The sequence below is a fragment of the Ovis aries genome, chromosome 16 (genome assembly GCF_016772045.2).
Source record: "Ovis aries strain OAR_USU_Benz2616 breed Rambouillet chromosome 16, ARS-UI_Ramb_v3.0, whole genome shotgun sequence".
NCBI classification, from domain to species: Eukaryota; Metazoa; Chordata; class Mammalia; order Artiodactyla; family Bovidae; genus Ovis; species Ovis aries.
This window is the reverse complement of record NC_056069.1, coordinates 35,252,311-35,278,703: the sequence shown is the minus strand read 5'-3', so window position 1 is coordinate 35,278,703 and position 26,393 is coordinate 35,252,311. Positions and strand designations below refer to the sequence as shown.

General features: G+C 41.4%; 1 protein-coding gene across 2 annotated transcripts in view; it reads right to left on the bottom strand.

Annotated features, from left to right (window-relative positions):
• The window catches only part of C9 (complement C9), a 66,051-nt gene extending 42,123 nt beyond the window's left edge, over positions 1 to 23,928 (bottom strand). For both annotated transcript variants that reach the window (XR_009596783.1, XM_004017026.5), the window contains exons 1-5: positions 23,795 to 23,928; positions 8,094 to 8,193; positions 7,543 to 7,687; positions 7,172 to 7,319; positions 383 to 521 (exon numbers count right to left, since the gene is read on the bottom strand). Coding sequence is in view for 1 of the 2 variants with exons in the window: in XM_004017026.5 (XP_004017075.3) it covers positions 383 to 521; positions 7,172 to 7,319; positions 7,543 to 7,687; positions 8,094 to 8,193; positions 23,795 to 23,871 (609 nt within the window). In the remaining variant the exon portion in view is untranslated. The remainder of the gene's footprint in view (positions 1 to 382; positions 522 to 7,171; positions 7,320 to 7,542; positions 7,688 to 8,093; positions 8,194 to 23,794) is intronic.
• Positions 23,929 to 26,393: the final 2,465 nt, after the last annotated feature.

The following is a 26,393-nucleotide window of genomic DNA, read 5'->3' as shown; positions in this document are numbered from 1 at the left end:
AGTCTGAGTGAACTCTTGGAGTTGGTGATGGACAGGGAGGTCTGGCGTGCTGCGATTCATGGGGTTGCAAAGAGTCAGACACAACTGAGCAGCTGAACTGAACTGAAATTTAATTTTTAGTTTCATCAGAATCTTAGGTGATTCTTTTCACAGAGATGAGGTATTTGCCAAAAATCCACCACTAACTGCATGCTGCTGAGGATTGATCACAGACTGCTGTATATTATCTAAAGAGACTCAAGCTACACCTCTTCTTTAAGTCAATCTTATGTTCACATTGAATTTTCATTCTACTGATTTCTTCATATCATTTAGAATGAAACTTATGGAAGCAATTGGTCAGCTAAAGCCGAACAATGTATTTTCTTCTGAGAAGACTTACGTCATAGCTCAGCGAAGCCACGTTCCAGGGCTTGCGGTAGTACGTCAAGGTGTTGCCATCCCTAACTCGGTCACAGAGTCCATTGTAGTACTGGTTGTCAAAGGGGGTGCTGAGCGGATCCATGCCTAAGATGTTGATCCTGAGAGTGAACAGAGTAGCGTCAGTCATGGAGATACTGGAGCAAGTGTCAGGCAGCCCTCGGGAACTGAGAGAGGAGAGCTTCAGCTCATTGTGTCCCCACAACCCGTGTGATGGTGTGATAGAGTCAGGAACAGAAGTAAGAGCCTGGTCACCTCTACCTGTGTCTGGGTGGGAAGTACACCTTAGGAAGGTCTTATAAACTCTTTTAGCAATTAGGCCACCGTTGAGCCCAATGAAAGAAATTCAATAAGTAGGAAGCAAGGGGCCATCTGGCTGTTACAGTTGAATTCTCACTGATATAACTCTTAGTTAAACTCCCTTGGTGAACTATAAGCCAATGCTACAATATCACCTCTTAAAATTATCTGAGAACAGAGCATCTCAGGGGGGAGTATAACATAGGCATATGATTTTTAATCTATGAATCAGCATGGGGCCTCTTTCTCTCTCCATTCTCTTTAAATTTAAACATTTTCCTCCAGCTGTCTCATTGTCACAAACCTTGTTCCCTCCAGAATTGTTTTACTCTTATTACACTTTTCCAAGAGGAACACAAAAATGTCATCATCCGGCAAGGCGTTCTCAAAAGTTTTCCTTTTTCCTCCTAGCAAAATATTGTTATTTGGCAAATTTTAATTCAGAAATAAGAATCTTGTTTAGCCTAAAAAATATTGACTTTGATTTGTAGGCCAAAAATCAATATATGAGCAAGAAACTGTTCATTCTTTGTGAAGTGCTAATTGGTGAAACAGTCCTTGCTGTCTAGACAGTATCTGGAATAAATGGCCCCAGGGCAGACAGGCCAAAATAGAGGTTTGCTTCTCATATCCATAATGTAGTTTGGCAAAAAAGCATAAATATGCTCTAAGCAAAACTCTAAGCCAAAGCTATTGCTCTGGACCACATCCCTCAGTCCAATGAGCTGGATTACAAATCTGGATGTTGGTTTCAAGAGCAATTTGTCAAAGGGGTTTGGATAGTAAACCCATTGCTAATGCAAGAAAAATAATTGGAAAAGTATCCTATTTCCAATGGGTTAGTTAAAAACAACATCTTTATGTAAACAGCACATTCTTAATAAATTTTGAATCTACAAAGAAGATGAACATTATAGCTCAACTTAATGAAAGGCAAGTTAAGGAAATGATTTAGTAATATTTTCCTCAAGGCTGATTGTATAGTTAGAATCAACTCCTTCTCACTATTTGCCCCAGCAAAAGTACCTTTCATGAAAAATACTATGGCCCTAAATTTCTAGTAAAGGGCCAAACAGTGGACTTGGTTGAACAAGGAAGAGAGGAAAAAAGAAACGCTATATATCTAGTTTACATTCTTAAACATCTTATACTGGATGGGAGATTAGAATTTTGACTTCAGCTTTTCACCCATCCTTGTATTCACAGACATGTGAACAATAAATATTTTTTAAAATATTGCTAAAGTTTCGATACAAATACATAGAACACTGGAAATAAGTGATCTGTGTTTCTTAAACAAGACCTCAAGTACTTTATTCTGTTGTGAACTTGTCTTCCATGTATCTTATTAACAATGACTCTGTACCTCTTTGTATTTAATGAATAATGACATTGAATTGGCTTATAATGATGCAAAGAGTCAACTCATTGGAAAAGACCCTGATGCTGGGAAATATTGAAGACAAAAGAAGAGGGCAGCAGGGGATGAGACGGTTAGATAGCATCACCGATTCAATGGACATGAACTTGAGCAAACTCTAGGAGACAGTAAAGAACAGAGAAGTCTGGCATGCTGCAGTTCATGGAGTTCACAAAGTTCATGCAGTTCATAAACAGTAGGACACGATTTAGCAACTGAACAACAATAATGGTGATGTACTCTTGACTGTTGTATCTATGAGTAGAGTAGTGTTTGTAATAAACAATGGATAATATTAAGATAGTTAATATAGTTTTTGAATTCATCAAAATTATATTCAAGGTAGGGGTTGGATACAATTACCAATTTCAAACAATAGTCCAAGGATGAATGTGCATGTACCAAATGGGTAGTACAGGTAAGGGATGAACAAAGGTCCCAAGAGAAGGAGGTCCCCATGGCAGGACCGTACAAATGGTTTTGGAAGGAGTATCAAGCTTTGATTTGAGTTTTGAAGATGGGGTCTGGAGGGCAGAAGGAATGAATGTACAAAATACTGTAAGTGGAGGGACTGCTCTGAGGGTCCAGTGGCTAAGACTCTGCATTCGCAACGACCAGGGTTTGAACCCTGGTCAGGGAACTAGATTCCACATTCTGCAGCTAAGAGCTCTTGTGCCACAACTAAAGATCTCAGAGTGCTGCAGCTAAGACCTACCGCAGCCAAGTACATTTAAACTATTAAAAATGTTCTGCAGGTAGAAATATATATAGCATATTTTGGGGTGGTAGTCTTCAGATTTTCTGGTTGTCTAATCTAATAAATCATGCCTCCTTGTAAGGTTTTAGTTTGACATCTAAATTGTTTCCTTTTAAGTTTAAGTAGTTGCAAAGGATACACTGATGAAAGTCAAAGAGGAGAGTGAAAAAGTTCGCATATTAAAAAGCAGAGACATTACTTTGCCAACAAAGGTCTGTCTAGTCAAGGCTATGGTTTTTCCAGTGGTCATGTATGGATGTGAGAGTTGGACTAAAAAGAAAGCTGAGCACCAAAGAACTGATGCTTTTGAACTGTGGTGTCGGAGAAGACTCTTGAGAGTCCCTTGGACTGTAAGGAGATCCAACCAGTCATTCCTAAAGAAATCAGTCCTAAATATTCATTGGAAGGACTGATGCTGAAGCTAAAACTCCAATACTTTGGCCACCTGATGTGAAGAACTGACTCATTGGAAAAGACCCTGATGGTGGGAAAGATTGAAGGTGGGAGGAGAAGGGGACGACAGAGTATGAGATGGTTGAATGGCATCATCAACTTAATGGACATGAGTTTGAGCAAGCTCCAGGAGTTGGTGATGGACAGGGAGGCTGGTGTGCTGCAGTATAGGGGGTCATGAAGAGTCAGACACGATTGAGCGACTGAACTGAACTAAAGGATAAGTTTCCCAGCATGCTGTAAATATTTACACTTTAAAATATAATTATTGTGCTTCTTTTAAAAATAAATGGCATATAAATTCTGTAGTGATAGCAGGTATCAAGTAATGACAATGTTTATATTTCCTTAACAGCTGGTTGTTTTATGATATTCCTTTTGATTCTTCTTTTTTAAAAAATAAACTTTATTTCTTAGAGGATTTTTAGGTTCATGGCAAAATGAGTAGATAATAGAGTTCCCATATCCCCCCACCCCCTTTTATGCTTTAATCTATATTTGTATTTCATTTCTGCTATAGAATTTTAACCGAATGTAATGGATTTTTATGCATGGAAGTTTTAATTGATCACTTTTTCACACTTTGCTGTACTCAAAAGATATTAATTGAAGTTTTAAAAACATTAAATATTCTTTGATCATAAGGTCTAAGTGTTTAATAAGTTCTTCTGGATTGAGTTACCATTTTTAGTAGTACATTTAAACATATTAAAATTTAGCAATATTTAATAAACATAAAATTTTTATTGGAAAAGCATCTCTCAGTGAAATGAATGGGGCTTCTTTTTAATTAATTGATTGGTTACTATACCTATGTTAGAATATTACTTACTGCTAGAAAAAACATAGGGCTCAGTATTGACTTCATTTCTACTTTTCATTTTTATAGATGTAGCTGCTGAGAAACTTTATGCACATAAGTAAGTAGATAAGAATAGAAGGAATTTTGTCATAGCAATGTCGCTCAATTCCTTGATCTTCTGAGTTTTATGCCAAAAAAAGAACACATACTAGTCTTTAGTTAAATTACCTGAAAATTAATTAGGACATCTTTAAATGCTGTTGGTAAAAAGAATTGACCACTTGACTTATAAGGCCTTAGAGTTCAAGTGCAACTGAGTACAAAACTTGGAATTGTTTCTTGGTTTTTCTATCTCATAGGGAAATATGAGATGGGTGAGGGATGTACTCTTCTTTTGGGAAGTGGGAGTTAGATTGTGAAAGAAGAGGTGAGACAGGAGAGTGGGTTTGGCAACTGAATGAATGATCCTGAATCTTCAAGCTTATCAGTTAAAAATCTGTATGTAAGGAATCAAAGACTTATTATTAGTTACATTAGTTAAGTAATTGTTGGGGAAACTGTTATTGTAAAACTCACCTATCTCCCCCCTAAAAAAGTCTTTTTGCACCCCACAGTGAAGGGTTTTGTTCTATGGAACAGCAAATTGCCCAGTTGGACAGTTACAATGAAGCTGATCCACAGACTAAAGGACCACTAAGGAAGAAATGTTTCAAAACTTTTGACTTGGTTCCACCACTACAGAGACAGCCAGTCTAGTTTAGAATGAGCCAATTTTTTTCTGCCAAGAAACATGAAAACTTCTCATGGATGGAATGTCATCGCTTGGGAAATAAAAAGCATGTGTTCTTTGGCAGCACTTGGAGATGGCTGTTTTTACACCTGCACCTAAAACCCAAGGCAGTTCCAATTTACCAGGTGAGCCGAAGAGCAAGCTCCCTCCACAGAAGTGGTGTTATGCTTAGATCACACACAGAAGTAACTCCTTGTGTATAGGACATCATTTACAGCTGGTATGGATTTTTTTTTTTTTCCAATGGCTGTAAGATGGGTTGGGGATTTCCCTTAAACATTTCTGAAGCATCTCAGATACCAAGAGGCTGAAATATTTGTGATACAAGTGAATTCTCCTGGCATGAGAATTTAAATGAGAGTCCTTCAAATGAAAACAACTATAAATTTAATTAATTTATGAGTACTTGTGACTTTCATGTGTAAAAGAATCTGACTGTATATGACTGATATGACTTGGTGAGGTTTTCCAAACTGGAGAGTTTATAAGCATGTAGCTATGATTAGTTTGTTTATTCCTATTATCTCTATTTCAGTATAGTCCCATAGCCACATATAAGCATAATGGAGATATATAGTATTGATACATAAATATGTAACATCAGTGGTATTGAAGAATATCATGATTACTGATATAACAAAGCATGCTATTTTCAAATCGATTGTTAAATATTAATTACTGATTTATACTACTCTCTATAGTGTTAATTCAAATATTTGGGTAATAAATAACTACTTAAGGAGTTTCATTTTCTAAGATTAGTTATGCTTTGAAGTTAGGGAGTTGACTTATGGGCTTTGTAGTGATGTGGGAGAAGTGATGTGGGTAGTGAGGGGAATGTGGGAAGAAAGAGGGTTAGGTGACATGGTAAAAAAAATATTTTTTAGAACATAATTTTCTATCAGTCAGGGAAACTTGGGTTTTAGTTCTGCTAGCAACTAATATTGGAGAAGGCAATAGCAACCCTCTCCAGTACTCTTGCCTGGAAAATCCCATGCGGAGGAGCCTGGTGGGCTGCAGTCCATGGGGTCACACAGAGTCAGACATGACTGAGCGACTTCACTTTCACTTTTCACTTTCTTGCATTGGAGACAGAAATGGCAACTCACTCCAGTGTTCTTGCCTGGAGAATCCCAGGGACATGGGAGCCTGGTGGGCTGCCGTCTATGGGGTCGCATAGAGTCAGACACGACTGAAGCGACTTAGCAGCAGCAGCAACTAATATGCCAAAAGGCCTTGTTTATTTTACTTAGTTCTTATCTATAAAGTGGATATAATGCCACCCCTAACTATCTCACAGGATTATTATGAATAGCTAAGAGAGGGAATATGCGAAAAGATTCGGAAAAATTTAAAGTATTATGTTCATCACCAGCCCTGATCAAGGTAAGGCAGGAAGTATTTAAGGAGTCTTGGCTGCTCTCTGGGATGCCTCCTTGGGAAACTCCCTGGAAGATACCACAGAATGAATTTTCTCTTTGTGTACAAAAGAAACCTATAGATTGCAAATGATTGTTTTTCAGCCAAGGGGGCTACGATTTCTGTATCCTTTTCCTAGAAAATCAGGTGTAGATTTGCATCAAGTGAGAATCTGTAACACAAGTAATGCCCTGCTTGGAGCCTGTTTGTTTAGTTCAGAGAGATATTCCACATAAAGCAATAACTGTATGGAAACTTCAGCTCTGTACTGAGAAGAGTCTCAACACCAGCCCCACATGGCATCAGAACTACCTCTGGTCTTTACCTCTTGGGCAAACTCCAGAATGCTGGGACCCCCTGAGAACTTATACCCAGGTAGAGATCCAACAAAAGTTCCAACAGAACTTTTCCAGTCTTCCTGGGCATTCAAATATTTGAATCGAATTACCAGACCTGATACTGGCAATTCAACTTCAAAAGTTAATGTGTAGTTTCAATCTTGCTATCATCTTCCAGAGGTTGATAACCAAGGGGTCTCCTCTTCTATTGACCTCAGAAGTAATCGCCTATTATCCTGATAGTCTAGTCTATTCCGTAGACACCTACTGAAGCCAGGCAGTTTGCCCAAATTATCTTGAGATGCTGATTCAGCACTTAACTTCTTTCAAGCTCAAATGTAATTTAGACAGAATACAGACCCAGAGGCCACTCTTTGTACTGGCTCAAACCATCTACCACTCCAGCGTGGGGAGAGAGGTGGGGATCATTTTCACTCATCCTCATCTGCAGGTATACATGTGGAGTACAGACCCATATCCTGCCGTCCGTGCCAGCTCTGACTCTTCCACCACTCTGTTGCGGCAAGGGGGACGAGGATCACGTTCACAGTTATCCTCATCTGAATAGTCTCCGCAGTCATTGTCATCATTACATAGAAGCTGATTCTTTATGCATCTGCCTGCAATCAAAATCAGGAGAGACAGAAAGACACTGTGTATCTCATGCCAATTTTCTTTCTTTCTGAAGTTATCAAACATTCTTTAAAGTTAGAGAGGAGTGATCACACAGTATATTTGGATTTTTTGTATCCACACTTGGAAGTATGAGGGTCAGGAAGCACATTTCCTTCTTTTTGCTTATAAAGGCACACAGAAACCCATACCAGGCCATGGGAGGATTACCTGTACCGCACTGAAAATTGTTGCCACAGTCATCCTCGGGGTCTTCGCAAGCCTCTGTGGGTACACACTGCCGTCGGTCTCCCACAGCGTCCACACACCTTCGCCCATTAAACTGTCCAAAGATCTCAATGCTCCTTGAACGAAACTGCACAGAAACAGCTGGGAATATTAGCGTTTCTAAGGTCAAAAGAGGCTTCTGATCTAAAACTGCATCCACATCACTGCAGACCTCCACCCTCCAGTTGAGTCAAAGGTTTTAAGATGGAAGCCTGAAACTTAGTCCCTGACCTCGCTTGAAGGAACACCTTATGTGGTTGGCAGGCTCTTGTATAGAATATGGTTCCTTGTGACATTTGTTCAGCCAACTGTGCAGCATTCAGATTTCCCAGTAAGGTTAGCCTAATCCATTTAGATAGTTTCCTTTCATTCTGAGTTCAGAACACAGCTGGTGGTGGTGGGGTGGGGAGATGAGGCTCCTACCTCTTTGTCATTTTCCTGGCAATACAGTTGCCATCTGGGGACACCAGTGGGGAATGGCAAAGAATACCTACCATCTGTTTGAGGCAAGGGTCACATTTCGACCACTCACTCCAGGAACTCATCCTGCAGTCTATGGGCAATGGGGTGCCATGTCTTTCTTCCGGGTTGTAACTAAGATAATAAAACATACCTGTTAATAATGACCATTATGCGTGCTTGTTTCCAAGAAGTCTTCACAAATCAGATTAATTTATTTCTTTCTCTCTTTTGAACCTCAGTACTTATCCTTTTACTCCATTTTTCATTTGACACTTGATCACATGCTGTATTGTATTTTCAACTCAACTTTTTTGTTTAATTCTTGTATTGCATTATAATTTAACCTTCGGCCTAAGGTGAAGAAAACTAGTAAGTCATCCAACTCAGGAATTTCTCACTGATTAGTCTTATTTTTTCAAATAGTGTACAGACTCACTGAAGCTAGTTGTGCCCCTCAGAGAGTCTGGCACAACTTCAAGTTGCCCTATTTCCTTGCAAATTTAAGCCAGTCCACCCAGCCATTCCTGTGGCAAGCACTTCATAAATCAAGCTTTCCCACCCCTGTGATTTGTATGTCCTGAACTTACAGCATCACACTCCACGTCAGGACTCATTCCTCATCCTTTTTGAATTTCAATGTATATTTTTTGGCACTTTTAACCTTCCCTCTCACCCTTAGCTGTGCTTTTCTGGCTTTGAGCTTTTCTTTCTGTCTTGGTTCACCATTCCAGGCTCTCCCAGTTGAAGCATCACCTTGAACTACCATCTTATTCAATGGCCGAAAGAAAACCAAGAACAGAAGGTATGAAACAAGAATCCTATAAACTTCCTGCCCTGTTTTCCTGAAGTGGCACCTGTGCTTTCCATAATGCAGCTTTTAATTTTTATTTTGGAGGGATGGTAAGGCCAATCCCTCCTCCAAAGCTCTAGTTGTCAGCATCTCTTTGAGCCCTTGTTAACTATTTCCTCCATTAAAAACTCTCCTTCACTACCAGCTCCTTTCCATTTCTAGCAGAATGTATTCAAGTCCTCGACATTAAATGTAAACAAATGAGTGAACAAATAGAACACTCTTTCTGAACCTTACTTTTCCTTCCAGCTACTCTCACTTCCCCCCCGCCTTCACAATGACACTTTAAGCAATTCCTAGAGATATATTTCTGTTTCTCTCTGTTCTAAAATAATAATACGTCTCAGTTCCTCCTTTTAACTACCTCCCAAATTCTCTCATTTTTTGGGGGCCAGCTTTCTGGAAAAAGTAGTTTGCGCTCTGGTATGGGAAGAAAAGCTATGACCAAACTAGATAGCATATTCAAAAGCAGAGACATTATTTTGCTGACTAAGGTCCGTCTAATCAAGGCTGTGGTTTTTCCTGTGGTCATGTATGGATGTGAGAGTTGGACTGTGAAGAAGGCTGAGCGCCGAAGAATTGATGCTTTTGAACTGTGGTGTTGGAGGAGACTCTTGAGAGTCCCTTGGACTGCAAGGAGATCCAACCAGTCCATTCTGAAGGAGATCAGCCCTGGGATTTCTTTGGAAGGAATGATGCTAAAGCTGAAACTCCAGTACTTTGGCCACCTCATGCAAAGAGTTGACTCATTGGAAAAGACCCTGATGCTGGGAGGGATTGGAGGCAGGAGGAGAAGGGGACGACAGGATGAGATGGCTGGATGGCATCACTGACTCGATGGACGTGAGTCCTTTGCTCCTACTCTCCTGGGCAGATTCCTTGTCTTTTGGCAGTCTCAGAAATGCTGTTTTTTCTCAAGTTGCTGTCCTTGGATTTCTTTCTCTCTCTACATTATCCCCAAGGGTTTGGTGTCCATGTATATGTTAAGGACACCCAGAGATAAGTCTGCAGCCCAGAAATCTCTTCTGAATTTTAAACCCTTGGATATAACCCCTAATTGGAGATCTACATGTGAATGTCTTCATGGCTCATGAACTTAAGAGTGTGTGTTTTCTGTGTGTCCAACTCTTTGTGACCCCATGGACTGTAGCCCACCAGGCTCCTCTGTCCATGGGATTCTCCAGGCAAGAATACTTGAGTGGATTGCCATTCCCTTCTCCAGATGATCTTCCCTACCCAGGGATCCAACCCAGGTCTCCTGCATTGCAAGCAGATTCTTTACCGTCTGAGCTACAGGGAAGATTCCATGAACTTATTGTTTCTCCAAACAAACCTAGCACTTCTTCTCTCAAGGTTGTTCCTCTGTATTTATTGCCTCGGTAAACAGTGCCTCCATTTGTGCAATCACCCTAACCAGAGACTACAGTGGTATTTGTGTTATCGAACCTCATCCCCCAAATAGAATCAACCACTAAAACGTTTTCTTTATCACTGTAAATGACTCAAATCCTTCTACCCTTCATCTTTTCCAGACATTTCTCTGGTCTACAAAAACATTTGATCTCTCCTAGATGACAGCAATTTCTTTCTAATCTGGTTTCTGGAAATCATCCGGAGAGAAAGTTTTAAAATGCAAAGCTGATCATTCATTCCCCTACTGAAACTCTTTAGTAGTTTCTCTCTGTTTTGAAAATAAAGTCTGGATTTCTTGACATGGTACGGTAGGCAGAGTAACAACCCCCAAAGACATCTGTGTCTTAATCCCCAGAATCAGTGAATATGTTACTTCACAAAGATACTCTGAGCATGCGATTAAGAGGAGATTATTCTGTATTTAATCTGGATGAGCCCATTCCAATCATGTGAGCTCTTAAAAGCAGAAGAGTGGTTCAGAGAGATATGCAGTCTGAGTGGCAGGAAAAATTCAAAGCATGAAGAAGGACTCCACCCACTGTTGCTGGGTCTGAAGATAGGAGTTTCACTAAGGAATGCAGGCAGCCCCTGGAAGCTGGAAGATGCAGGGAAATAGATTCTCCCCTAGAGCCTCTAGAGAGGATTCTAGCCCCACCAGAGCCTTGATTTTAGCCCAGTGAGACCCGATTCAGACGTCTGACCTATACAACTGCAAGACAATAAATTGGTGTTGTTTTAAGTCACTAGTATGTGGTCATTTGCTATAATTGTAATAGGAAACTAAGACATGTAGTTTAGAGCACTCTACATGGCCCATCTTCTAATTCTTTAACTCCACTTTTCCCTCTGGCCACACTAAACTTGAAAGGCCCAAGATAAGCACATTTTCTCACATCTTTAGGCTTTTAAATCTACTGTTTCCTATTCACCACACTAATCTTATTTTCAACATAGATTTTTTTCCTCTGAGAACTTCCCCTAACCCTTCATGTAATTTACTTTTTCATGCACATATGCTTATAGCATCTTGTTCTTCCCTATATAGGTATCATAAGTGCCTTGCAATGATATATTTCACTTAATCAATTTATCTATTCACTTTTGTATTCATTCATCAAATATTTGTTGTCAACTATTTGCTAGGCTTTAAGGATACAATGGTATCCAAAACAACCAAACAAAATAAAACAGAAACCATGATCCTCCAACTAACAGAATTTATGTCCTAGATAAAAACATCAGTGAGCTAAGGAAATTCTCAGTCTTGCTCAGCTTGCATATCAAGTGTCTGGAACATAATGGGTACTCAGCAAATGTTTTATGAATGAATAAATGAATAAGCACATGAAGAAGAAGAAAGTTCTTGATCTTTGGTCTAGGACAGACTCAGGTCTATGTTTCTCTAGCCTCTGATCTCCTGGTGAACCACTTATATTATATTCTTACAAGACTTGCTTGTCATTCAGCCACCTTCATGACTGAGGATACCATTTTTGTAAGTCTGACCTTCGCCTATATCACTCAGAAAATCAGGACACTTGATAAGCTTCAGTCTTCTAAAAGTACAGGTTAAAAACATTTAAGACAAGCTGCCAAAACTCCTTAAAGAACCTGATTTCATGGAAGTTTGAATATTTACATCTATTTAAGACCACATGGCTGAAAAATTCTCTGCAAGAACTTTTCCATTAAACTAAATCCTTGTCTGGAACTGACCAGCCCTAATCAAGAGGCAATGGCAGATGCACCTTTATGACCTAGAGAAACAGGAAGGTCTCACTACTGATTGCATATCATAATCCTCCAATAGTGAAAATAGGAATTGTGTAAAATTATAACCCCCCATTCCACACTAATTAAATCAAGCTTTCTAAAGATGGGCTTCAGGCACCAATGTTTTTTAAAAGTATCCCAGATTACTCTCACATTCACATGAAGTTGAGAAAAACAGCTTGGCACGATCTGGTGGATATCTATGAAATCTGGGTGTAAGGGGGGTGTCCATTACACTGCATAACTCAAACTCGAGATCACCACTGACCTGAGTCACTGCACTGGTTTATCACTGGTTTTAGGAATCACTCTAGGCTTTACCCACTAATGTACTTATGGATCTTTGTAATCTACAAATCTAGCCTTTCTAATATTAGTTAGGCCTGTTGCCTTCAACTGGATTATTTGTTCCTGTCTTTTTTTGTATTTATCACTTACTTAGAATATCATGTTAGCATTTTGTTTCAGTGTCTTCCCCAAAGAGATTAATTCCTTGGTTTTAGAAATAACACCCTAAATATACCAGTGGTATGACACATTATGCACCCAATACGTCAGCAAATCTGGAAGACCCAGCAGTGGCCGCAGTATGGAAAAGGTCAATCCCCATCCCAATTCCTAAGAAGGGTAGTACTAAAGAATGTTCTAACTATTGGACAATTGCACTGATTTTTCATGCTAGCAAGGTCATGCTTAAAATCTGACATGCTAGGCTTCAGCATTATGTGAACCAAGAACTTTCAGATGTCCAAACTGGGTTTAGAAAAGGCAGAGGAACCAGAGGATCAAGTTGCCACATTTGCTGGATCATAGAGAAAGCAAGGGAATTCCAGAAAAACATCCACCTCTTTTTCATCCACTATGCTAAAGTTTTTGGCTGTGTGGATCATAACAAATGGTGGAAAGCTCTTAAAGAGATGGGAATACCAGACTATCTTGCCTGTCTCCTGAGAAACCTGTATGCGGGTCAAGAAGCAACAGTTAGAACCCTGTGTGGAACAACTGATTGGTTCAAGATTGAGAAAGGAGAACAACAGGGCTGTCTGCTGTCACTCTGTTTGTTTAACCTATATGTTGAGCACGTCATGAGAAATGCAGGGCTGGATGAGTTATAAGCTGGAAACAAGAGAGGCGGGAGAAACATCAACAATCTCAGATATGTGATGATACCACTCTAAGGGCAGAAAGCGAAGAGGAACTAAGGAGCCTCTTGGTGAGGGTGAAGGAGGAGAGTGAAAGGGTCAGCTTAAAACTAAATATTGAAACAACTAAGATCATGGCATCCAGCCCTACTACGTCATGGCAAATAGAAGGGGAGAAGGTGGAAGTTGTGACAAATTCCCTCTTCTTGGGCTCTAAAATCCCTGCAGATGGTGACTGGAGCCATGAAATCAAAGGCTATTGCTTCTTGACAGGAAAGCTATGACAGACCTAGATACTATGTTGAAAAGCGGAGACATTATTCTGCTGACAAATGTCCATATAGTCAAGGCTATGGTCTTCCCAGTGGTCATGTACAGTTGTGAGAGCTGTACGGTAAAGAAGGCAGAGTGCAGAATTGATGCCTGCACACTGTGGTGCTGGAGAAGACTCCTGAAAGTCCCTTGGACAGAAAGGAAACCAAACCAGTCAATCTTAAGGGAAATCAACCCTGAATACTTGTTGGAAGGGCTGATGCTGAAGCTAAAGCTCCAGTATTTTGGTCATCTGATGTGAACAGCTGACTCATTGGAAAAGTCCCTGATGCTGGGAAAGGGCAGCATTGAGGGCAGAGGAGAAGAGGGCATCAGAGGATGAGATGGCTGGATGGCGTCACATATAAAATAGGCATGAACTTGGGCAAACTTCAGGGGATGGTGAGGGACAGGGAGGCCTGGCGTGCTGCAATCTACGGGGCACAAAGAGTTGGACACAACTGGGAGACTGAACAACAGGACACCTTACTCTTTCTCACCTGCTACTGAGACCAGCTTCAGTGAATAACTAGTTCGGAGAGTATGGTACAGACTTGGGGATTATGAATGGAAGGTAAAGCTCAATGCAAATACTGTAGAGTGACTTACAGTCCTTTGTTTGGCAATCCTAGAGTGCAGTCAGTACTGGGGACCAACCAGAAAGACTGTTCATGATGTCACACATCAGTGACTAGGACCCTGCTCCCGTGATACTGGCATTGACTATAGAAGTTTCTCTAACATCCTTCACATTAATAGCAGCCCCACATTAACAATGTGCACACTAATTGACTCACATTTTGGACTTAGAACAGAGCACCAGATGTTTGCCTTTGATCTTTTATTGCCCTCCTAGACAGTGATTTCAGTTCATCCTCTGAATGATCCAACCTGGTCCCATGGGTAGGTCTTCACAGACCCCACTCTTGCCTCAGAAGGACTTACACGCCTCTAAATGTCAAGCTCAGCGTATTTTTTTGTTCGCTAGGACTGCCATAAGAAAGTACACAGGCTTAAACAACAGAAATGTATAGGTGTCTGCATAAAATGTATAGGTGTCTGTATAAATATTGAATTCTTCTGAGGCCTCTCTCCTTGCTTTGTAGGTGAAGGTCTCCTTCCTGTGTCTTCATCTGATCTTTCCTTGGTACCTTTGTGTGTTCATAGTCACTCTTCTTATAAGGACACCAATTATAGTGGATTAGGGCCTGCCCTAACGACTCCCCAATGCAGTCACATTCAGAGGTACTGTTAGAGGTACTGAGTTAGAATTTCAGCATATAAATTTTGGAGGGACACAGTTCAGCCCAAAACACTTAATAAAGGTTTTTTGATTAAGCAGTGTTTTATGTTTTCCACTACTTTTTTTAGACCATTTCCAAAGCTTATTTTCTCAAAAACAAACAAACAAACAAAAAAACCCTTTGTTTTACCACTGAGGGTAAATTCTACAGGTGTTATCAGTTATATTTTACAGACAGGAACCTAAAAACAGAAAATTATTCTGCTTATTCAAAGTTTGACAGTGAGTAGCAAAACTGGGTTAAGAATCTCTGTCTCGCCACACTTTCCTGCTGTTATTTAATTGCTAAGTCATGTCCAGCTCTTTTATGACCCCATGGACTATAGCTCCCCAGCCTCCTCTGTCTGTGAGATTCTCCAGGAAAGAATACTGGAGTGGGTTGCCATTTCCTTCTCCAGAGGATTTTCCCCACCCAGGGATCTAACCCTTGTCTCCTGCATTGGCAAGTGTATTCTTTGCCACCGAGCCACAGCTATACTTTCACTTCCTCTCTTATGCTATCTTTTCTCCCCACCTCAAATCCTCTTTGAAATAATCTGACGAGTCATAGCTTATTCCATAGTTTATGGATGTAATAGTCTGATGATTGATAGACATTTAGAGATACATTAAGTTAATAAGAATATATTTATTTTTTAAATATAGCGGCTCTAGGTAAATGTCAGCAATTAGGCAATCTAGTTCTTGCCTGGATGTATTTTTAAAGCTTATATTCAGGTTAGCCATGAAGTTCACACCCAGATGAACTTTTTGGCCAACCCAATATATAAATGTTGTCAAATTAAACAAAACTGAAAATTACTGAAAAGTGTGTGAACACCTGAATTTTTGCCTTCACTGCACCAGATACCTGGATATTTAGAGGCAAAATAAAGGTAGGGCTTGAGGGAATTATTAGGAGGAAATAACAGATTATGCAAGAGGAATGTGTTATTGAAATGAAAGCACTCCATAAATACTAAGAAAGAAGGTGAGTAGTCTTGGATAGCTCCTTTTGTGCCCAGTACCCCCTCCCCAGACCCTTTACCTGACTAGACAGACAATCTTTTGTAGCATAAAGACTGTGTCTGTACAAACCCTACCACCTGCCTTTCACCCTGCTGAGCTATTAGGCTGAGTGGAGAAGTATTTATAATGCGTCTTCTGGACTCTTAGATGAAATGTGTTTATCAAGTAAAGCCTACTTCCAAGTGTTTCAATCTCAGCTTGAAAGTCATTTCCTAGATCAAAGAGATGTACATCAACTTGGCAGGGGGTCTAAATCTGGACCAGAAATGCATTAAATGAAGAGCCACTGATGTACACCTGGCTGCATCTCCCTGCCATGAAGAGAGGTTTCCAGCTTCAGAAAACGAAAACCTCAGGAGAGTAGTTCACACCCCAGGACACTTTGTGGTGGGCCCAGGCAAGAAAACGCCTGCTGTAGCAAGGAATCCTTTTGTCAATAAATAAGACAATGTGGCTCCTTTGAGTGAAGAAATATAAACTAACAGGACTGCATTCTTAACCCATGGATCCTCCAGCTTGTTTATTTCCTGTGGTTCATCAGATCAAAGAAAAAAATATAACGGCATTGGTCACTACTCGAAAATTTTAGGTCATCTCCTGGTTTCCCAAGTCTTAGTTAAGAGCTTCTCTCATGTACTCCCAATGAATGAGCCAACATTCAGTAATATTTACGGAGGATCTGCTCTGTGTCAGGAATTGTCCTGGTGACTGGGGCCACAGGATAACATCTTGACCATCGTGGAGCCTATGTCCCAGTGGGTGAGATACAATAAAAGAGTATCCTAAAAATGCGATGTGCAGTATTGGTTAAGAGATGTGAGCTGTGAAGGAAAATAAACCAGGGTAAGAGGACAAAAAGTGCCATAGGCTGCGGTGGAGGTGGGGGTTTCTTGCAGCGGGTGGTGACTGAACCCTCTCAGAGAAGGTGTGAGTGTGCTCAGCCACTCCGTCATGTCTGACTCTTTGTGACCCCGTGGACTGGAGCCCGCCAGGCTCCTCTGTCCATGGTGGTGCTTTACAAATGCATTCACAATTTTTTTTCATATTAAGACTATCAAAGATGGATCTATGTGACCCCTTTTGAAGGTGGTGGTGTCTTTGTCAATGCCTTTGATGAGTAGAACACAGGGGAAGTGAGCCTGTATAAGACTTTTAAGGCTAGGTTGGAGAAGGCAATGGCATCCCACTCCAGTACTCTTGCCTGGAAAATCCCATGGATGGAGGAGCCTGATGGGCTGCAGTCCATGAAGTCGCTGAGGGTTGGACACGACTGAGCGACTTCACTTTCACTTTTCACTGTCATGCATTGGAGAAGGAAATGGCAACCCACTCCAGTGTTCTTGCCTGGAGAATCCCAGGGACGGGGGAGCCTGGTGGGCTGCCGTCTCTGGGGTCGCACAGAGTCGGACACGACTGAAGCGACTTAGCAGCAGCAGTAGCAGAGAAGCCCATGCAAGGTCTGCTGGATTATCTAAAGACACTGGCCCCAGGAGCCTTTTTACCAATATGTATGAGGCCAGCTATCCTAAGCCCACCATGTGGAAAGTACACACGTACGTGTGTACACACACACATACACACACACACACACACGAGATTTCTAAGGAGAATCAATCGCTCCAGTCCTCCAGCTGCTTGGGTCTTCCCAGCTCAAGTGACAAACATGAGTGAAGTTGTCATGATGACCCCCAGCCCCAACCACATTTGCCTACATCCATATGAGAGATCCGCGACAACCACTCAACTGAGCCACGTCAACGCCGAATTCGAGTCAAAGAAATAATTGGTATTGTTTTAAGCTCCTGTTTTGTAATGATTTGTTACACAGTAAAGAAAAAAAAAATGATAACAGGAGGTGCTATTTGTTTTGATACCTGAATGAATTCAGAGAGAAAGTATGTGAGGGTCTGGAAGAAGAGTGTTCTGTGCTAAAGGAGCAAGTGCAAAGGGCCTGAGATGGCATGTTGGAGGTACAGCTTATGGAGCAGAGTGACCACAAAGGAGAGTGAGATGCATCTGGAGAAACAGGCAGGAGCCGCTCATGGCTTGTTGGCTGTGATGAGGAGGTTGCATTTGATCCTTAGCTTGATGGGAATCCTTAGAGGAATATGATAACAGTAGCAACACTCAGATTTGTGTTTTCAAAAGATTTCCCTGGTTTTTGGATGGGTACTTGACTCCTGCAGAGTGGACAAGAGTGGATGCGGGGCAGAAAGGATAGTGATTTGAGCTAATGTGGTCACAGTAGAGACAGTGGGAACCGGGCAGATTTGAGGCATATTTTAAAGGTAATACCAACCAGACATGCAGTTACATTGCATGTAGCAATGACACTAATGGAGGAATCAAGTATGGTTCCCAGGTTTTGACTTAGTAATTCAGCGAGTAGGGCTTCCCAGGTGGCACAGTTGTAAAGACTCTACCTGCCAATGCAGGAGACGCAAGAGATGAAAGTTCGATCCCTGGGCTGGGAAGGTCCCTTAGAGTAGGAAATGGCAACCCACTTCAATATTCTTGCCTGGAAAATTCCATGGACAGAGGAGCCTGGTGGGCTATAGTCCGTGAGGTCGCAAAGAGCAGGACATGACTGAGTGACTGAGCTCACACAACGCAGACAGCATGACTCAATGAGTAGTGGTGCAGCTTGGGTGGGGATGGGAGGAGAAATCAGTAAGTCTGTTCTGGACATGTTTAGTTTGGGGTGCTTGTGATATTTTCAAGAAGAGATGTGGACTAAGTAATTGGACATTGGGCTCAGGAAAGAGATCGGTATCCTAGATATAAACTTGAGAGTTGTCAGAATATAGGTTAGGTGACATTTCTCACCATGAGGCTGGAAGTGAGTGGTGTGTCTGGAGTAAGGCTGAGGACTGAGACAACATTGAAAGGAAATGTTTCAACACGTCTGAAAGCTGATGGGAACGATTTGGTACAAAGGGAGATACTGTTGATGTCGAAGAGTGGGCAGAATTAAAGGAGCAGTTTTTAGTGAGGCTGGAGCAGATGAAGCCAGTGCACAAGTGACCGGTTAGGCTCAGGGAATGTGTTGCCTTTAGCACTGTGGGCCTCGGAGAATTTGGCTGAATTGCTCTTGCCATTTACTTGTTGATATTCCTCACTAGACTGTAAGCTCACTGAGGGCAGAGACCTCAGTAACAGGCTCTGTATTACACTATATCTCCTGGAGCAACACCCTGCCCATGTTGCAAAGTCAAAAAATAACTCCTGTATTAAATGAGTGAATAAATAAAAGACCATACTTGGCCAAGAATAGTTCATAAATAAATATCTATTAACTTGTATTAAATATAGATATTAAAAACACAGATGGATACAACCAAACAAGGAGATTTGGGATATTTTCTATTTTGTTTTTTTTTGGCTGTGCTGCATGGTCTATGGGATCTTAGTTCTCCAACCAGGGATTAACCCCACAACCCCTGCAGCGAAAGCACGGAGTCCTACCCACTGGACTACAGGGGAATTCCTTGGATAGTTTCAATTTAACAGTCAGGCCTAAATTTTCTATTAATGAGTGTTTGGGTATTTTTCCAGATTGATAAGTTTAATTAAAATAAATTGAATGATAATTGCTAACTTTTGTGAGTGCTTAGTTTATGTCAGAATCTCTTCTAAGTTTTATATTCATTATCTCATTTAATTTTTATATCAGCCTTATGAGATATTTTCTACTAGTATCATCATACTTGAAAGATAAGAAACTAAGCCACAGTAGCAATGAGTAATTTTTCTCAGGTTACGTAGAAGCTTCTTGGTGGCAGAGCTGGGATTCAAATCCAGGCAATTTATCTCCAGAACTGCCATACCCAGCTACTCTCTGGATTCCTAACTCCCAGTCTAGAATTTCGTAACTGTTAGAAAAATGAATAATAAAGTAAATATGACTACTAGAAACATGCCACATATACAGCCGGAAGATGAATGACAAAACTGGGAAAGATGTTTATTATTCATACCAGAAATAAAGGACGACTAATATATAAAGTCATCATAGAAATCTCTAAGAGACTCAATTGAAAAATGGGCAAAGAATATAGTTAATGGAAAACAAAACAATTCATACATATAGCCTTTAAACATATGAAAAGATGTATAGCCTGATGAAGAGAAAGGCAAATTAATTCTATTCAGGGATACTATTTTTTACCTATGAGTTCTGCAAATATAAAACTCGGCCTACAGCAAAGCTTCAGAGAAACAAGCACTTTTATACTTGGCTGACAAAATTGTAAATAATACCCACCCATGGGACTGTGTGGCAATTTCAGCAAAATCTTGAAGCAAAACCTTTTGACCCAGTGATATATATTAATATCACTTCTGAGAATTAATCCTCAGGTGCAATTATCCATTTAAAAAATGCTATATGAATAAGGATATTCATTGCAACACAGCTTGTATTAATAACACAAAGTTGGAAACAACCCAAGTGTTGGTCAATAAAAGACAAGTTCTCTGAACTCTATATCCATACAATGGAAAATTAATCATTTGTGAGAGGAGGAAGTTCCTTTCAACTGATGCAGAAAAGTCTCCAGGATATATTGCAAAATGTAAAAGAAGAAAAGCAAAGTACATGATAGTGTATATGATATGATACCTTTTATGAAAGAAAGGGAGAGAGTAAGATTATAGTCAGCTCTATGCTTTAATCCACATAAAGACATACTGGAAGGACACACAGGAAACTAAAAAGGTGGTTCCCCGTTGGGAAAGTGTGAGGTGAGGCAGGGTGTGTCCTAAGTACTTTATATGTAACACAAATCTCATGAAAAGTCAACATTTCTCAGTGTTTATTTGTTATTTTTTTGATATTTGAACCATGTAAATATTTTGTTATTTACAAATGAAAAGGAAGAAACTAACAATAGCTATACTCATAGCACACTCTCTGCATGCTGGTCACTTTGCTAGACACATTGCGTTTGTTATCTCGGCTTTCTCACAGCAGGTCACAGTGTCATTTCCCTTGTGCAGGTGCTAGGAACAGGTTTAGAGAAGTTACGGAATTTGCCGAGGGTCACATAGCTAGTGAACTGTAAACCTCAAACTCAAGCTGCCTGGCTCTGGAACCCACATTATGAGCTGTTATCCTACTTGTACAGTGGTTTTTGTTGTTTTGCTTTTTAAAAATATTTCTAGTCTACCTTGGGAGTCACAAGAGATGATGTGCGATGACCTAGCCTCATAGGCACAATTGTGTTTGCAAACAAATGATCATTGAAAATCCCCAGTGGTTCACCAGTTGCAATAGCGATCGCTTCAGATAAAGTGTCTGCAGTGTCTCTCCCCTGAATACTGGCTGTAAGTCCCTCTCCTCCTCTCCTAAACCAGAAAGCATATCAAAGTGAAAGGAATACCAAGGTTATTACTTGAAGGAACACTTCACATTTATTGTTCTTACAGCATGCTGGGCACAGATATTGTAAGTCAATTACAGGTAAAGAGATTTAATGTCTACATCGAACCTTATTAGATAAGAACCATTCTTTTCACTGGGGCTTCCCAGGTGGTGCTAGGGGTAAAGAACCTGCCTGCCAATGCAGGTGACATAAGAGATTCAACTTCGGTCCCTGGGTCAGGAAGATCCCATGGAGGAGGGCATGGCAACCCACTCCAATATTCTTGCCTGGAAAATCCCCATGGACAGAGGATCCTGGCAGGCTACAGTCCATGGGGTTGCAAAGAGTCAGACATGACTGAACAACTAAACACACACACGTGCACATACACACACACGCGCACACACACACACCATCTTACAGATGAAGGAACCAAGGTACAGAGAAGTTGAGTAACAGTTCAGAAAGGTTGCCCAGAGTTATATTGTTACTAAGTAAGTAATGGCACCTCAACTTGAGCTTGAAAAGTCTGGCTCCAGAGGACTGCTCTGTTCTGATCAAGTTTGTATTTTAAAATTGTTTGCAAACACATTTCTTTGGCTGAGCTATGTGTCTCACTCCATGACTGGTCTGAACACTCTGTTTGACTTCAACCCTGTATCAAAGGGCTGAGCACAGTGTTCGGAACAGGGCAGCCTCACCAACCTCCTGAGGGCATAGCAATGAGAGTGACTGCAGCCCAACCCCAGCCAGTGGTGCAGCTGCTTAGAGCTGGGGGGCAGCCAAGGGGCCTTTCTGGTCCTCTCTGAAACTGCAGGGCATGACCAGAACCTACGGGATCCAAACTTCAAAGCCATGGAAGCCTTCCCAACAGCCTCTCATTCTTGATCAGCAGGAGTCATGATCTAGGAATGTGGGTTGTTTAAATTATTTTTTAACTTAAGAAAGGGTCAGGGTAAGTACAAGAGGGCTAAAACAACTTTCAGTAACTGGCTTCCTCAAACCCCTTTGTACCTGATGTCTAGTAAATGCAAATAATGCTTCTTAGATAATATGGGAAGAGGCAGTGACGGGATAAAGGAAAGCCTGGTGAAGCACTTCACCCAAGCCCAGGCTGGTCTGTGTAGCATGTCTGTGTGTCCCCTCCTGGAAGATGCAGCCGTGTGAGCAAACTTCACATGCCTGATGGGGCCAACAGAACTGTAGCCTCCACAGCAGCTGGGAGGCAGGCAGTGATGTGCTTGAGATGGGCACCAGCACCCACATGGAATTTGGTGAACCTGAGAGTCAAATGGGCTTCCCAAGTGGCTCAGTGGTAAAGAATCCACTTGCCAATGCAGGGGACCCGAGTTCAATCCCTCCAGGGTCAGGAAGATCCCCTGCAGAAGGAACTGGCAACCCACTCCAGTATCCTTGCCTGGAGAATCTTATGGAGAGAAGAGTCTGGTGGGCTATAGTCCATGCGGTGGCAAAAAGTTGGACATGACTGAGTGACTGAACAACACCATTGAGTTATATGACTGAGGGAAATTGAATACAGGTCACAGTCACGTTGGGCAGAGGGACAGTGTAGTTGATTTCCCCAGGCTGTATTGTCAAAGGGTGGGATATTTTAATACTGTCACCAGATGGGATCATGATGTATCAGATGACACAGGACTGTGTGTTCTCTAACCATTCTGAATTACAACGTAGATGGTCAATAAGCACATCTTGTTTGGTTGGTTTATTTTCTGGATTGGCTTGGAACGGGCTTCCTGTTCCCAATTAGGATCAGAGCAAAAGAAGAGAAAGTGTTTTTGCTGGAAGCCTGGCTTACAGGTCTGCACCATGGTGATTCTTCCTGAATGGAAGAAAACACTCCCCTAAACCTAAGGACAAAATGTGTGCCTCTGGATACCTCTTGGAATGTCAAGGAAGAGAAGGAAATTGGCCAACCTCTGCCTGGTGTGGAGGCAAAGGCAGGATGTAGCCAATTATTGAGAGTGTTAGACGTGAAGGCAGAGTGTGGGAGAGATTTATTTCCTTAAACTTCTCAGACCCTAGATACTGATGCGTGCATATGTGCTAGTCGTTTGCGACCCAGTGGACTAGACCACCAGGCTTCTCTGTCCATGGGATTCTCTAGGCAAGGATACTGGAGTGGGTTGCCATGCCCTCCTCCAGGCAATTTTCCCAACCCAGAGATCAAACCTGCATTTCCTGCATTGCAGGCGGATTCTTTACCACTGAGCCACCAAGGAAGCCCCCTAGAAACTGATAAACCCAGGTTTATTATATCCTAGTAAAATCCAGCTGTGTTTCTTAAGTCCAATATTTGAAGAATATCTCAGTCTTAACATTTAAAAACCTTGTTTAAAAGAAACCCCTGGGAACGGCAGCAGGTCTCCTGAAAAAACTCTGAAAGACATACCTGAGCTTTTTCTCATTTTTTTTCTAAGTTTAGATTCTCTGGTTCCATATCCTAATGTGAGTGAAAAAGTGTTACCCACTTCGCTGCTATAGAAGCAGACCCAGAAATGGCAAAGCCCGCAGGGAAATTCCAGAGACAGAGAGAAAAGTGACTCACCTGGGAGTGGGCCCCGCTCTCAGGAGACTGATTTCTAGAAGGCATATTGCAAAGGCGAACCTCTGGCCGGCAGACATTTGCACTAGCGAGATAGCTCCCGGAGTAGAATGGCCAGACAGTTCCTGGAAGACACTTATTTGCAAAGGACTGGGGAACAGTTATTGTTTGTTTTTGCTCAGGATTTCTTTAGAATTGGGCTTCCTGGGTGCCAAAGTCCAATCAGAGGAGAGTCATTTCGTAACTTGGGGCCTACCGTTTTGGCCAAGAGTATATTTATCAATTGTATATTCAAGTGAGGAGCCCATGACTGCTAAATGGCTGAGATGTGTTGAAAACAAAAACCCAACAAACAGACAACTCCAGTGGTGCTCATTTTCAGAGACTCTGGGAGGGATCATGAGAGACTGTGTAATTTGGAAGGAAAAGGTCTGTGGATAATTCTTACAGCGGCAGAAACTCAAAATTAGTAAAAGAATTGCACTGCCTAGAAACGGAATTACAGACATAGCTGTTGCCCTCTGAGGATGAACTGTGTGGTATTTCCACATGGACAGATCGTAAAATGCATTTACAAACTGACATCTTTTCATAAGTGAAGTGAGTCATTTTGAAGAATCCAGGTACGTTCCTTAAGGCCTTTCCAGTGTCTTCCAGAAGGACATGGTGTCTTTATCTAAGAAGCACACCTGTTAACAAGATAGAATCTAAGATGGAATTACTTGCTCCAACCCATCAGAAAGAATTTTTTCCCCTCATTTTCACATTCTTCAGAACTTGTGAAAAGGGCAGGCTATTTTGGAAGTACTGGAGAAGGGGGATATCACAGTTGCTTTTAAAACACTGGTTGCATAAGAGAATGACTTGGGGGACCTGTAAATAAACACTGATGGCAGCCCACTCCCACCTGATACTAATAATTGACCCAGGATGGGACCCTGCCTCAGTATTTTTTAAAATTTTATTTATTTTTGGCTGTGCTAGGTCTTTGTTGCTTTGCTTGGGCTTTCTCTAGTTGTGGCGAGAGGGGCTATCTTCCTTGCAGTGCTTGGGCTTCTCTTGCTGAGAGCACAGGGTCAGGAATTGCAGCGCACAGGCTTAGTTGTTCCATGACACGTGGAATCTTCCCGGACCAGGGATTGAACCCATGTCCTCTGCATTGACAGGTGGATTCTTATCCACTGCGCCACTGGGGTCGTCTTTCATCAGTATTTTTTAAATTTTGCTGGGTCATTCAAATGTGTGACCAGGGTTGAGATTTTGAATGATCAGCTTGAGAATAAACACAGGAGGTGCAATGTTATTGGCGTTTAGCACACAGTCAGACATGACTGAAGCGACTTAGCAGCAGCAGCAAGGGGACATCATGGGCTTCCCTGGTAACTCAGCTGGTAAAGAATCCGCCTGCAATGCAGGAGACCCCAGTTTTATTCCTGGGTTGGGAAGATCCCCTGGAGGAGGGCATGGCAACCCACTCCAGTATTCTTGCCTGGAGAATCCCCATGGACAGAGGAGCCTGGTGGGCTACAGTTCATGGGGTTACAAAGAGTCAGACACGACTGAGCGACTAAGCACAGCACAGCACAAGGGGACTTCATAAGTATTCATTAATTAAAAACAGGAAAATTTGAATCATTAGTACATACCAAGGCAGGCAAAACACAGAGTAGAGTTGGGGAGCTAGTTTTCCAGTACTGCCTACCTTTTTCATCTTCTCTATTATCTTATCTAGAGTAAGAGTTAACTACTTTCATCACCCTTTCCTGCCCCCTCTTTAAAAAATTTTATTTCCTTTTTTATACAGAGCAAGAGCTTTCTAATGGGATTAATTTCATCAGTTCCTAAGTCTGCTGTGTAGAAATTTACACGGTCAATATGTAGATCTTGTAGAATTGCCAAGTAATGAGGCAATTCGAACATGTGTGATGACACTTGTAACTGCATTGATGAATAAAATTTTCCCAAAGGTCTCTGCTTGGGAATACTTGCTAATGACAAGTGGGCTGTGTCTAGATATAGTGTAAATCTTTCAGATATAATGGAGGAGTTTTGAACCCCTTCTCTTACATGGCCTCTCTGAATCCTGCCAGGATATTTGTGGAAAGGAGGTCTTGGAAGCAAGCATGGTAGAATGATGCTTTATGCTAATTAGACTTAAAGGTAATTGATTAGACTTTGTGATAATTGACTCATTAATTAGATGTAACTGGAGACTGAAAGGGCTTCCCAGGTGGCACTAGTGGTAAAGAATCCATCTGCCAATTCTTGAGACCTAAGAGATGCTGGTTCAGTTCCTGGGTTGGGAAGATCCCCTGGAGGAGGGCATAGCAACCCACTCCAGTACTCCTGGCTAAAGAATCCATGGACAGAGTAGCCTGGCAGACCACAGTCCATAGGGTTGCACAGAGTCAGACATGACTGAAGTGACTAAGCAGCCACAGGAAATTGAAAAGTTACATCTCTCCTTGGAGACTGACTCACTGGAGGTGGAAATGGATAGGGGTATTTCTTAGCTGACTGGTTTCAATATTGAATTGCTCTGTAGAAGTTATTTTTTTTTCCCCATGGTTCAGGAAAAATGTAATGAAGCAAAATAATGGGA